This window comes from Odocoileus virginianus, chromosome 17, assembly GCF_023699985.2.
Source record: "Odocoileus virginianus isolate 20LAN1187 ecotype Illinois chromosome 17, Ovbor_1.2, whole genome shotgun sequence".
NCBI lineage: Eukaryota > Metazoa > Chordata > Mammalia > Artiodactyla > Cervidae > Odocoileus > Odocoileus virginianus.
This window is the reverse complement of record NC_069690.1, coordinates 29,626,606-29,644,680: the sequence shown is the minus strand read 5'-3', so window position 1 is coordinate 29,644,680 and position 18,075 is coordinate 29,626,606. Positions and strand designations below refer to the sequence as shown.

The 18,075-nt window shown below is 41.7% G+C and overlaps 1 protein-coding gene across 2 annotated transcripts in view; it reads right to left on the bottom strand.

Moving 5' to 3' along the window:
- Window positions 1-18,075, bottom strand: part of MYOCD (myocardin) — an 84,560-nt gene that overhangs the window by 50,128 nt on the left and 16,357 nt on the right. For both annotated transcript variants that reach the window (XM_070479124.1, XM_070479125.1), the window contains exon 2: window positions 3,862-3,927. In XM_070479124.1, the coding sequence (XP_070335225.1) occupies window positions 3,862-3,927 (66 nt within the window). The remainder of the gene's footprint in view (window positions 1-3,861; window positions 3,928-18,075) is intronic.

The window sequence follows — 18,075 nt, the reverse complement described above, 5'->3', positions numbered from 1 at the left end:
CATAAATTCTTAAAGTAATATTTCTACACTAATGTCGAGAGGCTAGTTCACTCAGGTTTCACGACTCTTGAAAATGTGAATTCCACCACTGATACTATAAATGTGAAAGCAATCTTAGAAGCCAGCCTGCAGGTGTACTTCTGGCTGAGAGCGCTTTCATACTGCTTAAAGGGGCTCTGTGCTGGCTGCTACTCCAGGATCAAGAGAGGCAGGTTTTGGCCTCAGCTGCTGCCCCAGGAGGGGGCTGCAATTTCTTCTTTTTGCAGTGGGCAAAGGCCTTGGGTCAGTCTAATGTACAACTCAAGACTAATTCTGTCCAAGGAGAGCAGGTGTTTCTGTGAACAAACTAAAACCAGCAGGGCTACCTGGTAGTAACAGAAGGACAATGAACAATTCACCTGGCCAGCAGCTAGCCACTTGAACAATTTGTAACAGGTCTGAAAATTCAGGGGGAGCACTGCAGTTATTTCCAGTGTTATGGACAACGTGAGGCTGTGTTATCATTTTACTGTGCATGCATTTAAAGTCTCGCAGTTCAAGTTTGTAAATAGGACCGCTTTGGGCTCTGGCTTTGGGATGTTTAAAGCATCTCTGAGGCCTCTCCAATCTCAGTTTCATGAAGGTTAAAGACAGTGAGATGTGGACTAGGGCAGGGTTTTCAAACTCTCTTTGCAGAGGACCCTGGGGAAGAGAAACAGGGTTATCTAAGAGGGGTGAGGGGCGCCTAGTGAGTGGGGCAGAGGCCCCTGACCTTGTTCCAGCCAGTATATGTGTGTGTGTATGTAAATATATATATATATACACACACACACACATAACACACAATTTATCTATTAAAAAACACCGAAAATCATCAAATTAGGTGATCTCCAATGACTATCAGCTTTGCTTCCCTCCGTTCTACTCCCTTTCTTCCTCCTTTCCTCCTTCCTTCTGCTTCAGAAAATTCAGATGATAGAAGGAAGCTATAAAAAGCCCTTTTGGGAAATATAACCTGTCCCACCTTCTGTGTTTCTTGTCACCTTTCCCCCTAAAATCTCGAGCCTCTACAAAGTACAGTCGTGCTCACGGTGGTCCCCACAGAGCCCAGCATACCATGCTGCACAGAGTCTGGGTCATCATGAAATATGTTGAATCTGAATGAATAGAAAAGACCCAGAGACTGTGAGTCCTGCTTCCTTCTCTGGAGCAACTGCCTTTACACACGTGTGCCTGGTGGTGGTGGGGTGGCTGAGTAAAGGGACTGGTGTTTAGGCTCTGGGCTGATGGGGCTACCATCTGGGCTCCACATCTCAGCAGGTGCAGAGGCTTGTCTGGGTCCAGCTTCCCCAGAAGTGCTAAGTCCCTGGAGCTGAGCCTGCACTGGGCTGGGTGCACCTGCTGTAGCTTTGACAACTGTCTACAGCAGAAATGACACCCTCGGAGAGGAGGTGGCTGAAGACTATGGGAAACTGATGCTGCTTAATCTACCTTTCTCATTTTGCTGAATTAAAAAGAAACATCACTGCTTGACTCATAGGACTTTCCCCAGTAACTGTCTTCAAGACACAATGGGCTATGGGTGCAAAATTTCTGTTAAGCAGTATTTCATTAATATATACACTATCTGATTCTGGAAATCCTGGAGAAAAGTGGAAAAAAAGTGAAAATGTTAGTCACTTAGTCGTGTCTGACTCTTTGCGATCCCATGGACTGTAGCCCTCCAGGCTCCTCTGTCCGTGGGGATTCTCCAGGCGAGACTACTGGAGTGAGTTGCCATTCCCTTCTCCAGGGGATCTTCCTGACCCAGGGATTGAACCTGTTTTTCCTGCTTTGCAGGCAAATTCTTTACCATCTGAACCACTGGGGAAGCCCCACACTATCTGATTCTGGAAATCCTGGAGAACAAAATATTCTATCTCCACTGGACTCTACTCTGCAAGTGGACATTTAATTTGCATGCCTTACATAGGGGTGTTATGTAAAAATGTGCCATAGGATTCATTCCTGTTTTTATTAGGTGTCTTACTCCTGAAATTTAACTCCAGAAACCTTAAAGAAAATTTTATTCTCCTTCAAATGGCAGCTGCAAGACCCAGGTTTGGATTATTTAAACACGTAGGTTAAACTTTAAATCAGTTGTGAACAGCTTGAGCAGGTGTAAAGGTACTGGGTCTCTCTACTTCAATTGCCTTTCCAGAATTAAGGGAAAGAGATGCCCATGAAGGACTGCTGTTGTTATTGTTTAGTTGCCAAGTTGTGTCCAGCTCTGTGGGACCCTGTGGACTGTAGCCAGCAAGGCTTCTCTGTCCTTGGGGTCTCCTAGGCAAGAACACTGGAGAGGCTTGCCATTTCCTTTCCAGAGGATCTTCCCGGTCCAGAGATCGAACCCAAGTCTCCTGCATTGGTAGGTGGATTCTTTACCTCTAAGCCACCTGGGAAGCCCCCATGAAAGACCTGATTATTTTAATCCCCCTGAAACTGGTGTATTCATCTTATATTTGAGGGCATGTGGTAGAGACTGTGGTCTGCTGAGAGGATCCTGGTGGATCTACACTTGTCTACACTCCACTGTTAGTGAATCGCTCTTCTAGATGGTGGTTAAACAAATTCAATTCTACACGTTTGCAAGAGGATTCAGAAATAAGACTGGCCTGCTCGGCTTTGAGCGCCAGTGTATTTATCTGACATGAAGCCTGTAGATTCCGGGTCTCTCCTGTATTTTAACACCTGCCTTGCTGGGCTGGCAAAGATGAAACAGACCGCACAGCCTCGTGACATTGGTTTCTCATTCTAACTGTACATTTGATCGAAGCAACCTTTCAGTTGTAGGGTGAGATCTTTCTTTTGCGCTTAGCAAATCGCTAAAAAAAGTTGTTCTGCCATAGGTCACCTGCTGTTTATTCTTTGTAGGGCTGAGCCATGAACAAAGAACTTCATCTGAATTCCCAAAGGAAAGAGCTTGAAATATTCTTGGTTCTCTTCTGGTTCTGAAGCACCGACTATACTTAAAATGTTTAGACTTTGGATCACAGGGCACCAAGGTTACTAACTGTAGGACATTCAATCAAGGGCAAATGTTTGCTTGTTGCATGCTTAACTATGAAGTCACAGTCTGGACAAAGATCTGGATTTCTGCAGGAGTCATTATGGATTTTGATTTTTTAAATTTTAATTAAAAAATTAAAAATTTTAACTTCTGTGGGAAGAAGTTAGAAAGTGTGACCTAAAGGAGCTTACATGGTGATTCTGTTTATCTGGTACTTTTTCTGTTTTTATAGCTAACCAGAAGGCAGCTTCAACTGCTCAACTTGAAGTTTTCAAGTTTCAAGGTAGGAAATTTCAAATATACCTCCCAAAAGATAGGATAATCCTTCTTGTTTGACCCAAATGATGGCCAGTAATTTGTTATACCATTTATACTAGAATGGTATTGCTGCTCATTATTCCAGAAAGGAAGCAATTGACAATATTCAATTAACTGGGGACTCAAGTACTCAAACAGAAGTGAAACCAAGGAGGTGAGAGAAAGATGATACAATTAATGCTTCCAGGAAGAACAGTGATTATATCCAATTCTAAAAATAGGAGTGGGGATGGAGGCCCATAGAGTTGTGTTTGTCCTGTAATAAAATCCACTACATTAGAATTTTAGGTGCAAACCTCTGTGAGTAAAAGGAAGCCCTGGCATGTGAGTAGCATTTGGGACAAAGCCTCTAAGGTCTGGGATTCCTGCTGACCCAGAGTCCGTGAGGATCTGGGGAGACTGATCCGTGAAGTTGGATTATGACCTCTGAGGTGCTTTCCAGCTCCCAAATCACATGTTCCCCCCACCCCAGTCACCCCCATAGAGACCAGTCCATAAGAAACAGAGCTACTCACGTGGTACGATGCCTTGGTTAGCCAGCTGTTCTTGGGTCCTTCTCTGTTGGAGTCGTAACTGTAAAACTTAGAAAAGGTAGTGTTAGTATGTGAGCTGGGCTGAGACTGACTGTGATCACTTCTATTTGCCTCACATCTTTTTTTGCCTGGTCACTCTTCTCATATTATTTCTAGGACAGTTCTGAAAGTCTGAAGTGTGTGAAGGACGCTTGCCTTTTGTTGTGGGCACGGACAAGAAAGGATGAGAGAAGCTGAGGGCTTGCAGAGTTTTCCAGCAAGTGAGTGACCACCAGAGACTAGAAGTCTCATCTCCTCTTTGAAGTGAACATTCTTTTCACAGCATCGCATTCTGTCTCCCCCTGCTATATTACCTAGGAGGTGAATACCATCAAATGCTGCCATGATTTCAAAATAGGAGACAGAGTAAAGAAGGCTTCGTCTCGAAAGTGTCACCTGGGTTCAAGTCCCACATCTTGCCCCTTCCTGGATGGATAACTCTGGGCAAGTTGTTCAACCTCTTTGACCTTCAGGTTTTTCATTTGTAAATGGGAACCATGCCCTGTGGGACTGCTATTGTTTGATTAAAACATGTATGCGGGTTGCTTAGTAGAGTGCCTGGTACCATAAATCATCAATAAATGGGAGTACTGGGACTTCCCTGGAAGCCCAGTGGCTAAGACTCCACACTTCCAATGCCGGCAGCCCAGGTTTGATCCCTGCTCAGGGAACTAGATCCCTCAGGTTGCAACTAAGAGTTCATATGCCACAACATAGCTGGAAGTTCGTGTGCCACAAATAAGACCTGGCACAGCCAAATAAATAAATGAAATAAATATTAAAATAATAAATGGTACTATTATGAGAGTCTGGAATTCACCTGGAAATTCAGAGAAGGGCCAGTGGAGTCATGCTTTGGTTAGAAAATGTAAAACACTATAAATTGTACAAACTATAAATTATGGAACTTTCTGTTACTATCTGTAGCACAAGTAGATTACATATATATCACATATATTTATGTATGTAAGTAGTTACATATATGATATATGTTATAAGTGTAATATTTATGATTTCCTTCTGGTCTTCTCACTTAACCCCCTAAAAGAATCTATCTTTGGACATGTACATTTTCTCAGGGAGATTCAGAGTTTGCTGTCTTGATTTCTGGGTTTAAGCTGCTCAGGATGAGAACAGAAAGAGCAGAAATTTTCAAAGAGAGGGACTGGTTTGATCACCTTATAATGAAAAGAGAGAACAAGCATTGCTTTCATGAAGAGAAAATTAGAATGGAGAGGAGGAAAATGAAAAGGCTATACAGCTGTCTTTCAAGTTCATTTACTACTCCACAGTGAGGCTTCAGAGCAAGCGCAGTCATAAGATATACTGAGACAAGCTTCCCCGGTGGCTCAGTGGTAAAGAACCCGCCTGCCCATGCAGGAGACACGGGTTCGATCTCTGATCTGGGAAGACCCCATGTGCTATGGAGCAACTAAGCCTCTGCCTCAATTACTGAGCCTGTGCTCTATCTAGAGTCCTGGAGTTGCAGCTACTGAACCCTAGAGCCCGTGCTCCACAATAGGGGAAGCCACTGCAATGAGGAGCCTGCACACCACAAGGAATAGTAGTCCCCGCTTGCCACAACTGGAGAAAAAGCCTGTGTAATAAGGAAGACCCAGCACAAAAATAAATACATAAACATAAAAAAATAAGATATTCTGAAAGAGTAATGAAGACAGGTAATTTTTAAAGGTGTTGCTATGGGTTTTGAATTGGCTTCTCACCAACCTTCATGGGAGAGACCAATGTTGCTGAATTGCTATCAATTCCTTTTGGAGGCTAGACTGTGCTTCGCTGAACAGTCTCATGTGACTCCATTTTAGGACTGAACACACAAAACAGAATCAAATGGAAATACAAGATTTACTGTAGAATATCTGAAGTAAAAAAAATTTACCAAAAGGCCTTAAAAAAAGAATGAATATCAAGTCAGTACACTTGAACACAGAGCAAACTGAAGATGAGAAAGAAAATGAAAAAAGTGGTCAGACCCTCAGGTTCCTGCACCCCAGTATCAAAAAGTCTGTTAACAACATCAGCTCATTCAGTTCAGTTCAGTTCAGTTCAGTCGCTCAGTCGTGTCCGACTCTTTGTGACCAAATGGACTGCAGTGTGCCAGGGTTCCCTGTCCATCACCAACTCCCACAGCTTGCTCAAACTCATGTCCAAGTCAGTGATGCCATCCAACCATTTCATCCTCTGTCATCTCCTTCTCCTCCTGCCTTCAATTTTTCCCAGAGTCAGCATCTTTTCTAATGAGTCAGATCTTTACATCATGTGGCCAAAGTACTGGAGCTTCAACTTCAGCATCAGTCCTTCCAATGAATATTCAGGATTGATTTCCTTTAGGATTGACTGATTTGATCTCCTTGAAGTCCAAGGAACACTCAAGAGTCTTCTCCAACACCACAGTTCAAAGGCATCAATTAGATCATTAGATCTACTTGATCTATATATAATAATCAGCTCACTAGAGCCCCAGAAAGAGAGCAGAAAAATAAATAATTGCCACAACTCCCCAAATTTGGTGAAAAACAGAAATTTACAGATTCAGAAAGTTCAACAAACCCCAAACCAGATATAGTCACAGAAAAACCACACTTAGATTCATCATAATCCAATGGCTGAAAACCAAAGAGAAGGAGAAAATCTTGAAAGTAGCCAGGAAAAACAAAACATTACATAAAGGAAAACATTGATTTAAATAACCACAGACTTCTCAGCAGAAATCACAGTCCAGAAAATAAAACAAAATGAAAACCAAACAGAAAACTATCAACCCAGAACACAGAATATCCTCTAGAAATGAAGGTGAAATAAAGATAGTTCAGGTAAAGGAGAAAATCAGGTAATTTGTTTGCTAGCAGACTTGACTACAGTAAATACTTAGGGAAATTCTTCAGGTTGAAGGGAAATGATATCAGAAGGAAATCAGGGTATTCAAGAATGACTAGAGTATATCAGCAATGGTAACTAGCTGGGTGAACTGTAAAGATCGTGTTCGTCTCACTAGCTAAGCGAAGCATGGCTGGTCACCCAGCGCCCTTGGCGTTGCCCCTCTTGTCACCTGGGAGCTGCTGCAGTCCTTCTCTCCAGTGAAGGACTGGTGGGCAGGCTGTTGGTTCAGCGCTCCAAGCCTAGAGGGAAAGGCCAGACTGCCAAGGGCAGGATGATCCTGGCAGTGGCATTTGTCCCTGGGAGGCTTCTTCTCCAGGTCTGGCAAAGCTCCAAGGCTAGAGGTGGAGATTGAATGACCACATCCCTTTCTGAGCCTGCTTCCTGCTGCACCTGGGAGAGTCCTGACACTGGGGCCAAAACCGTACCGCCAGTGGCTTTCACCTCTGGACACCGCTGTCCTCAGTGACTGCCTGGCCTCCGTCCCTGACGGTCTCTGTGGTTCACTGCCCTCTCTGCTTTCAGCTTGCTGTGGTCATCTGCGTCCCCAGAGCCCTTGGCAAACCTCCACTGCTCCACTGTAGCTAAAAATACTCTGAGCAGAGGGCTGCTTTCCAGTCCAAGCCTAACCCCTGCTCCCAGGTCCAACCAGCTACACACTACAGGTATCCATGGAGCTCTCTCTTCGCTTCATTTGAGGCCATATGGTTATCTTTGGGAGGTGAAAGGAAGGGAGCTCTTGATGTCTTTTCCACGCCATCCCAACGTATTCTCATATGGTTCTGGCAGTCAGGTGTCAATCCATCTTAGCTTTCAGAAACAAAGCAATTTTGTTTTCTCCAGTTTTGCATTCTTCTGGTCATCATTATCAGAATTGAGAGTCCTGTGTTTATGCTCAAGTTGCTTCTTTCTTTTTAAAAAAGTAAGTTTCTTATTAAAAAAAAAATCTCTACAATGTCACATTTAAGGACAAAAAGAGATAATCGAAAACAATGTGATATGTCCCCTGAATGTTAAAATAAAGCATGGTGATTACTGTGACCAATTTGAGTTAGGCAATATTTATGTCATTCTAGAAATTTCCATAAATTGCCTAGGAACCAATAAGTAGATCTGAGAAGATATTAAGTTTAGAACAAGAAGGAATCCTCAGTACATGCTGTTCTTTTCTACACAATACTGAGATTAGTGATTTTTATCTAATCATAAAAATATCAGCTCTACTATATTAAATTCTCTTCAAGACTGACAATTAGCCCAACTTTATTTTAGTGGTGGAGAAGGAAATGGCAACCCAGCCAGTATTCTTGCCTAGAGAATCCTGTGGACAGAGGAGCCTGGTGGGCTGCTGTCCATGGGGTCACACAGAGTTGGACACGACTGAAGCGACTTAGCAGCAGCAGCGGCAGTTTTCTTGGTACAAACACAGATGTTTATACTAACCAAGTTGCTTCTTTATTCAGAAGTTCTGGGCTCTCAATTCTGATTTTTTCATCTGTCTGGCTTTTTCTGTCCCAGTTCTACACTATTTGAATTATTCTAGACTTAAGCATAGATGTTCATGCCTGGTGGTGAGGATCTTATACCAACCTTCTTTTATAAACGTATCTTGACTACTCTAGTCTGCTTTCCCACCCCCACCCCCCAAATGAATTTTAGGATGTGAGTAGCAAGTTCTGCCATCACCTCAAGAACCTACCTCTCTGGAAGCAGAGGGGATACATTCCTTTAATATTCTATAATTATAAGTGTGAACCCTAACCAGCCAGAGAAGCGTTATCCTGTTTAAGATTATCAAAGAATATATAGAAACTTCAGGGTCTAGGATAGTGCGAGATCAGGAATAGGTTCTCTGAATGCAGCTGGGACTGAGACTGGGTACCCAACTCAAGAATGGGAGCTAGAAGTACTATTCACAGTAGCCAAGAGATGGAGATAACCTGAATGACCATCTGCAGATAAACGGATAAATAAATCTGTGGTATGCACACACAATGGAGTGTTACTAAGCCGTGAGAAAGAATGAAAGACTGCTATTTGCTGCAGCATGGGTGTACCTAGAGATGATCACACTCAGAAGTAAGTCAGAAAAAGGCAAATAGCGTATGATATCACTTATATGTGGAGTCTAAAATACAACACAAATGAGCACATCTATGCGTTGGGGAAACACGTAGGAAACAGACTCCCAAACACAGAGGACAGTTGCCAAAGGGTGTTGAGGAAAGGGATGGATTGGGAGCTTAGGCTTAGTAGATGCAAACTAGTATATAAAGAATGGATAAACAACAAGGTCCTACTGTCAGATAGGGAACTATATTCAATATCCTGTGAAAAACCACTGTGGGAAACAGTATGAAAAAGATGATATCTACTTTGCTGGAGAGCAGAAATCAACACATTGTAAATCAACTATACCTCAATAAAATACATTTTTAAAAAATGGTAGGTAGAATATGTCTACACACCACTGGGTTGCAACCAGAATATGACAGAGGCCTGTGCCCAGCAGAGCAGAGCCAGCCAGGATGGGAAAGACCAGGTCTAGCTGGGCACGTCTCTCAAGAGTTTCAGGTAGAAGAGGAAGGAAATATAGGAATTGATGGATATAGTGACATTCCTCTTGTCACATAGACTTTGGACTCTAAAGTTTAGCCTCATGAGTGCAAATTTCAAATGAAACAATTTGGATGATAAAATGGTAACTTCCGCCACATTAGACCCTATGTTTTAATGTATTTCTTCCATTGGAAGATTTCCTTTCAAATGAAGAATCAGAAGCCGCTTAAACATGAAGCATGTTTCATTTTCACTGCTTCCTTGGTAACTAAGCACAAGGGACCTTCAGCTCAGTTTCACTGTCCATAGTGTCTCTATAGCAACAGTCATGTAGGGTACCATTCTCACCAACGCAGGTGAATGGCTCAGCCGAGTGTCTGCTTAGGATGAGGCTCCTGAACGATCTCAGGCTCTGACGGCATCACACAGAGTTGTTGCCATGGTTTTGGTGAGAAGTATTGCTTTTCTGAGGATTACAAAACACTTTATGTTCCAACCCCATGCTGGCTCATTCCTGACAGAGTGGAAAATGCGTCTCCTTGGCTGAAATGTTCCTCTTGAGTCCAGCCCAAAGATGACATTTTTAGGAAAGTTTGAGAAGAATCCTGGGGCTGTTACTGAGTCACGATAGAGTAGAAATGGATCTTTTCTATTTAAAGAGTTTTGTGCTACTGTTTGAAAATGTCACATTGCTAGGGAACAGTGGAAATGGAAAACTTTCCATTTGCCATCAACAAAGGAAGATCGTTACTGAATGTGGAGCAGAGGAGCTGAAGAGAAGTTCTGTTACCTGTCTGACCAAAATAGAAGGAGGCTGATGGGAATTTGATTTAATAATATTGGTCTGAACAAGCTTGGAGCTCTAAAATGGGATCACTCATCTGGAATGCAGAACACATAATTTCAACTCCCACCCCCATCTCCCGCTCCTACAAAGCTGTAGTTTGGACTGGTTCCAGAATCTCTCTGGATTGCAGTTTAATACAAAGCAAAAGAAGAGATTAGCTTAGCTTAGATCAGGATTTCCCCAATTTATCTTATATCAAGAGTCACCTGGGACCTGGGGGGAAAAAAAAACAGTATCTCTTTGGGATCTTTCCTGGAGACTATGGTCCAATAGTCCTGCGGTATATTGGAAATATATTTTAACAAACTTTCCAGGAAATTCTGAGGGAAAAAGTAGGTTTGAGAAATAGAAATAAGCAAATACACTATGTGAAAAAACGACACCATGTTTTTATACTGTTTTGTGACTTTCTTTTTCATTGGTAATATACTGTCATTTTTTTTGGGTCAGGGGTATATCTGTACACCATCATTTTTAATGACTACACAGTATCTGGTCATGCACCAATATCTGTTTAACAAATCTCCTTTTATTGTACATTTAATTTTTCTTCCTGCATAAGTGATGTATTTATTGTATTTGTACCCCTACTGGGACTATTGGAGGGTTTCCATTTCACTACATCCTTATCAATGCTATTAAAGAAGAAAAAATCCTTACTAATTTGATTGGTACCCATTATACTTTCTAATAAGTCAGACACATTTTCATAGATTTGTCGATTATTAGTATCTTTTCTTTTGTGAATGACCTGATAACATTCTTTGCGAAGTTTTCCACTGGCATTACATTTTCTTATAGGCTTTGGGAGAACTATTTTTATCTGAAGCACATTAAACATAGTCATATGTTGTAAATTCCCCCTGGGTTTTAGTTTCCACTCAGTTTTGAGTGCAATGATTTTGGCATTTAATATTTCTATATGCAAGCCTATTAAAAGCTCTTTTATGATTTCTATCTTTGGTTTATGCTTTGGAAAATCCTTTTCATCTCCAGATTATATATTCATTTAAGTGTTCTTATATCTTTAAGATTTTGGGTTTTGTATCTGACTTTGCAACGCACCTGGAATTAAATTTAGTATATAGTATTAAAAAAGGTTTTCATTATTTTTACAAATTGTTAACTAATTATTCTAACATAATTTCTAATCAGATTTTAGATATTAATTTTGTTATATACTGCATATATACCCTTGAATCTGTTTCTACTCTTTCTTTATATTCTGACCTCAATATTTTGTTTTGCTTGCTTACAGGCTGGATTTATTCCTAACTTAAATATACATTTTGTACAGCATGGGAGTCTGATTTGGGAAACCCTCAGCTCCCTAGTTGCATAATACTTGTGTAGGTGACCCAGTCCAAGCCTTTAGAATGATTCCCAAGTAATTACAAGGGTCTGGGGTTCCAAACAATAAAAGTAGCTTCTAAAAGTATACATTTTCTAGACTTTCAGCAGTAATACTAGATGCCAAAATACATGGAACTGTATCAAAGTTTTGTGTGAACATAACTTAGAAATCTAGCATTCTGATCATACTAAGTCAAACAAGTGGAATCAGAATGTCATAAATTTTTAGCTAGACAAAAATTCATAAAATTTCTAAAATATATATGTATTATATTATATATACAATATGTATGTATATATATGTATACAAAAGCTTCTCTTCACATAGCTTTTCAGGTCTATTATAGTCTTCTGGGCTTCCCATGTGGTGCTAGTGGTAAAGAATCCACCTGCCAATGCAGGAGATGTCAGAGATGTGGGTTCAATCCCTGGGATGGGAAGATTCCCTTGGAGGAGGGCATGGCAACCCAGTCCAGTATTCTTGCCTGGAGAATCCCATGGACAGAGGAGCCTGGCGGGCTACAGTCCATGGTGTTGCAAAGAGTTGGACACTACTATGCAAGCACCTGCACACATATCCATCTACTTCTCTGCATACTGTCTATTAATTTTTGAGAGCTTGATATTGAAATTCTACCTAAAAATCTCATTTTATCTATTTATAAATAATTGTAATATATAGTGAAACTATATATAACCTTGTTCTGTATTTTCTAAGTCTCCTGTAAATGTGTCTTCATACTTTCATAATTTTAAAAAAAATTGAAAAATAATACAGTAGCTTCTATCAGCAGCAGAAGTGACATATCAAGTCAAGACAGTGCCATGTATTTGTGGGCATGTTTATATATGGCAGGTAGGGAAAGCTTAATCCAGTGAAATCTGAGTCTGAATCCGTCCTGAACTTCTCATTTTATCAGAAAAGGGAGAAGACAAAAGAAGAGAAAGCAAAGATGGGCTAAAGGTAGAAAGAGGAAGTAAAGAAGAAAGAGAGTAGGACAGAGGTTTAGTTTTTTATTGTAAGAAGAGTATTTGTGTTTGTATGCATATTCCAGTGATGGCTCTCAGTTCATATGTATTGAACAGAATGTAAAAGATGGGTCAGATTAGGGGCATGTGAGGTCCCGCTCCAGAAAGGAAACAAGAGATGGGCCCTGTGTCTTAGTGTTTCCCAACTCTTTGGCAATTGTGAATTCTTGTTTATTACTTTCTGTCTAGATTGTGACATGGACCCATGCAGCTGTATCACACAAAGAATCCCAAAGAAATTGCTGGGATCTGTGTGTTAAACTTTTATTTGGTCCGTCTAAAAAAATCATTACAAAGAGCATCATCCTTATCCTTACCCACCACTCCTCTCATGCTGCCATGGAAACAGTGGCTTCCTAAGACCATCATATGATTGGTATTTGATTGGTTTTCTGTTCTACCCTTCCGCCACTAAACTTTTTTTTCTTTCTCTACCAAGTTCTCCATTTTTCTTAAGTGAATCTCTCTTAGCCTCGCCTCACCCATGATCTCTGTGCAGCTAACTCGCCATCACCTCTGCAGCCTCTAAGAATGGTCATATTTTCTAAAAGAACCTCAGAATGCATGGACTAACAAGATTTTTTTCCCCAAATTTTAAATTTTTGTATTTAAACATAATGAATATCATAACGTAACTTGCATTTATTTTACATTTAGTAAGTCATTTTTGGGTAGGAGGAGGAATAAATTAAAAAAAAAAAAACTTAAAGGAGGTGAATGATAAACAGAAGACATGTACTCACTAAACCAATCATATATTCATCATCCATATGAATATATATTCATATGGATATACATATGATGAATCATATATTCATCATCATCATCTTTCTTCTAATGTTCCACAAAATCCAGCCCAACAATGGCACTGCCATGACTACCAGGGAAGGTGAAAGCAATTCCCTAATTTTGCTGAGTGAACCCAAAAGTCTTCTTCCAACATTTCAAAATAGTAACACAAGGAGGTCATCTCTCTCGGCTCCAGTCTCCCTTCCCATGAAGGACAGGGCAGACAAAGTCAGCAATAGGTGCTCTCAAACTTTAAAAAAAAAAAAAAAAAGTCACTGAAAACTTTTTTTTTCAAACTGAAATTCTACATGGAAGGAAAAGCAAAAACAAAACAATACCCAGGACCAGGGTGCATGATAAAAGCAGAACCTCTTGTGAAATGTCAGTGTTCTATGAATCAGAGTTTGAAAAATCATTGGATTGGATCGTCTCTAAATCTCTTCCAACTTAAATATGTTACTTTTGTGATTTTGATCTCAAAAAGTCTCAACCCTCCAAGGAGACATTGCTTAGGAACAGATGGGTTGATTTCATCCACGGAGTGAGGGCTGAGGGGTGGATTATGACGCCCTCTTCGCCGCAGCAGAACCCTGTTTCTCCAGCCCTTCTCGGTCCTTTGAATGTCCTCGTGTGCTCGGTTGCTTCAGTCGTGTCTGACTCTTCGCGACCTCGTGGACTGTAGCCCACCAGGCTCCTCTGTCCATGGGATTCTCCAGGCAAGAATACTGGAGTGGGTTGCCATGTCCTTTTTCACTGAACCTCCTTGCAGGGGTACAAAGCCTCGCGAGATGCAGGAAAGCTTCGGATTCAGAGGACCACACCCAGGTTCCTTAGCAACAGCAGCACAGGGAAGCCTTTCTCACCAGCAGATGGTGGTGGGCTGTTGCTCTGTTTCTGCATCACCTTCTTACAATGGGCTCTTGGCTCCCAGTAGAATCCTCTGCGCCCTAGTTAGCAACCAGTATCCCTTGGTAACCCTAGAGCCATCTTTCTATCAGACCTATAGCTCTGCTTTTACCCTTGTTGCTCTATACTGTTTTCAAGTCCTGCATATGCAACATGCCCTCTGTCTAAACATGAATTCTTTTAATCATTTGAATATTGGATAATGGAGGTCAAAGTCCAGAATCCTAGAGAAAACCAAAGTGAATTGCATTCAAAAATTAACCTGCCTCTATACTGAATTTCTACTTTGCCCACAGGCAAAATACTTATGAGTTGCAGTTAGAAGATGACCAGAGCTCTGTCTGCTGAAATATATCAGTGGATGTCCCCTGCAAGTCACACGAGAGTTCAGGGGACCAGGCCCGGCTCTTCCCATGAAATAGCTGTGTGACCTCGGTCAAAGATACGTCACCTCTCCACAACTCGGCTCCCTCCTACTAAAACAAGAAAGATGAGCTGGTGATCCCAGAGGTCCCTTGGCGTGTTAATATTTCATGACCCTTGGCTTCATCTTTGACCAGGGTCTTTCTTTGTAAGTCTCCAAATTCAAGCCGCTGAGATGTTTCTTAATCTCAAGAGTTTTCCCCATGAGATGATGCGACATGTCTTGGAATAGTTCTAAGCATTATATTCAAACTGCAGGAAAAAGGCTGCAAGATAGAAAGCCGTCCCTCACCGATGGTTTTAAGAAGTCAGATGTGAAATGCTGGGTCTTGAAATGAACCTCCAGAAGGAAACATGACCCCCAAATACTATCACTTTTACAAGAACTCCAGAAATCTTTAGGGACCCCAGGCCAATTTGGTGATCACGCAATCTTGCATGAATCTACCGACTCAGTCTCTCAGAAAGGATTCAGTTTTTCCTTGCTATTGGCTGAGGCATCTCCAGACACTGACCATGATACACAGTAATTTAAGGCATGAATAATCTAGTGAGGAAGAGCAGACACCCACACATGAGTCAGAGAAATAAAGTGTTAGGCAACACATGATTAAAGCATCCATATTCATAGGTGGCTACCAAGGATAAAAGAACAGAACCTTTACTTTTTCAAGGGAGAATCTCATTAGAAAGAGGGCTGATAAAGGGAACTGTTGATCAAGGGAAGAAGCACGCATTAGAAACTAGAATATGGAATCAACATGGTACCACCTTTCCAGTGCCAGCTTTGTGAGCACTTCACCTGCCACCAGCATCCCACAAAGGGACCTGTGCTTAGTCTAATGCTGTGTGGTCACCACCTGAAATTGCAACCATTTACAGGGCCTCACATTATAATTCTGCATCAGGCCCCACCCACTATGGAGTGTACCCCAGAATATCACCTTGTTCCAGGAGAGGGATCCTACTGTGAGGTGGTAAGAGATGGGACTGGAGAAGGAAGTGGGGTTCATAGACAGAGAGCCTTGAATTCTACACTGAACTGCTCAGACTTTATCCTATAGGAAGATAGAAGGTTATTCTTTTTTCAAACTTTAAACTTTTTATTTTGTATTGGGCTACAGCTGATTAACAATGGTGTGGTAGTTTCAGGTGAATAGCTAAGGGTTTCAGCCATATCTGTACATGTATCCATTCTCCCCCAAACCTTCCTCCCATCCAGGCTAACATAACATTGAGTAAAGTTTTATGTGCTATACAGTAGCACTTTGTTGATTATTCATTTTAAATGGAGCAGTGTATACATGACCTTTCCAAACTCCCTAACTATTCCTTCCCCACCCCACCCCCTTAGGCAACCATAAGCCTGTGAGTCTCTTTCTGTTTTGTAAGTAAGTTCATTTGTATCATTTCTTCTTAGATTCCGCATAAAAGGGATGTCATACCATAGTTCTAGAAGGTATTTTTTGAGCAGCAGAGTTATATGGTAACATTGAGATTTGAGGACAAATAATCTTGTGATAACATGAATGGGGGAGACAGGGCTGGTGTGAAGACCCTTATCAGGATCCATTAGCAAAGTCAGGAAGTTCACTTAGACATGGTGAGAGCAGAGAGGAGAGGTAAAATTTGAGAAACAAATGGAAAAGAGGAATCACTGTGTCTTGATAATAAATTGAAGACGGAGAGACAGAGACAATTGAATCAAATTTACACAACAATTTCTTTCCCCAGGCTTTTGCAAAAAAAGATAAAAATAAAATGACAAAAACTAAAGCACTGTGACTATAATTATTGGTGGCAAAATTGGTAGGGCTGTCAGGGGCCTCTGAGGCAAGGCTTTCATTCGAGAACTTGGCAGTAAGGTGAGTGGGTGAACATTGTTCAATCCTTCATTTTATTCACTCAATATTTACTGATCTCTTCCTAAACATCTAGGTACCACTTTAGACATTAAAGATCTGGCTGCAAATAAAGCAGTCATGGGCTCTGCCTATGAAAATTTTACAGCCTAGGAGGGAAAAGATGTTAAACAATTATAATTGTGGGTATATGATGAAAGGGAAGTGGCACATCATTTTGAATCAGACTTTTCTGGTCTTTTCTCCCAGGAAACTTAAACAAATAAATGAATGGAGTTGTTAAGCCCATGACACTTAATTTGCCACCTTTCAATTTCATTGAACTACAGCCGACTTTGTGTGTTTGTGTGTGTGTGTGTGTGTCCACATGTGAGCAGGGGTAATTTCCGTTTCCAAAAGACTTGGCTTCCCTGATGAGAAAGGGGGAGATTCTGACAGAGTGAAAGAGAAAATGAGAAGCAAGTGATACTTGCCTTCCATTCCCTTCTGAATGGTTTCCCACTGAATTACAAGGCAATGCTCTTTTGATCTGCTACGGAGGTGGGTTTTGTGTAGCCAAGATGTTCCCACTGGATGGCCTCTCACCCAGCCAGGCTGGGCTTTTGCCTAGAAATTTTGGAAATAGGACTGAGAGACAGACATCTATTTTGGAGCTGTGGGGAGTGGCCATTTTCAACCACATGAACTGGACAGATGGTGAACCTGGCTGACAGGGATGCAAAGAGCCAGTGAGAGTGCGGCTAGAGGGTGTTCCAGTCTGCAATTCCAGCCCATCCTCCTCTATGGATCAACCACATTCCTGTTGCCGAGTTCCATGAGACACCCCAGTATGCTTATAAGCTTTTCTGTTTAAGCTTGTTCAAGAATTCTATTTAATTCTCTACTGTTTGCAAACCAAGATGCTCCCTACTGATTAGCATTGAAGAGGGACAGCCGGTGGCGGTGGAAAGTTACCAGGACAAGCAAGCAAAGCTCTGAGACCTATTTTTAAATCCTGGTTCACTAATCAAAATCCCTAAGGTATGGACCCAGGGTTTGTAAAGGTGGCCGAAACAAATACTGCAAAGCGTGGCATTGGCAGAGCCAGGAAGCCGGGATAGGCATGTTGCAGGAAACAACTCTGAATGGTTGTTAATGTTGCATCTTCTCTCTGTGGGGCCAGGTAAGGACCACAAGCCCTGGACAGAGCAGAGCATCAGCCAGCTGCAGGTTCTCCCCTCAGAAGGGGCAGTCGTATCTGTCTGTAATGTAGGCCTTGAACTTCTTTTTGTTGACCTCCACCCTGGGTTTTGGGCTTCCTGGGTGGCTCAGCAGTAAAGAATCCACCCACAATGCAGGGGACATGAGTTTGATCCCTGGGTTGGGAAGATCTGCTGGAGCAGAAATGGCTTCCCACTCCAGTATTCTTGCCTGGGAAATCCCATGGACAGAGGAGCCTGGTGGGCTACAGTCCATGGGGTTGAAACAAGTCAGACATGACTGAGCAGCTGAAAA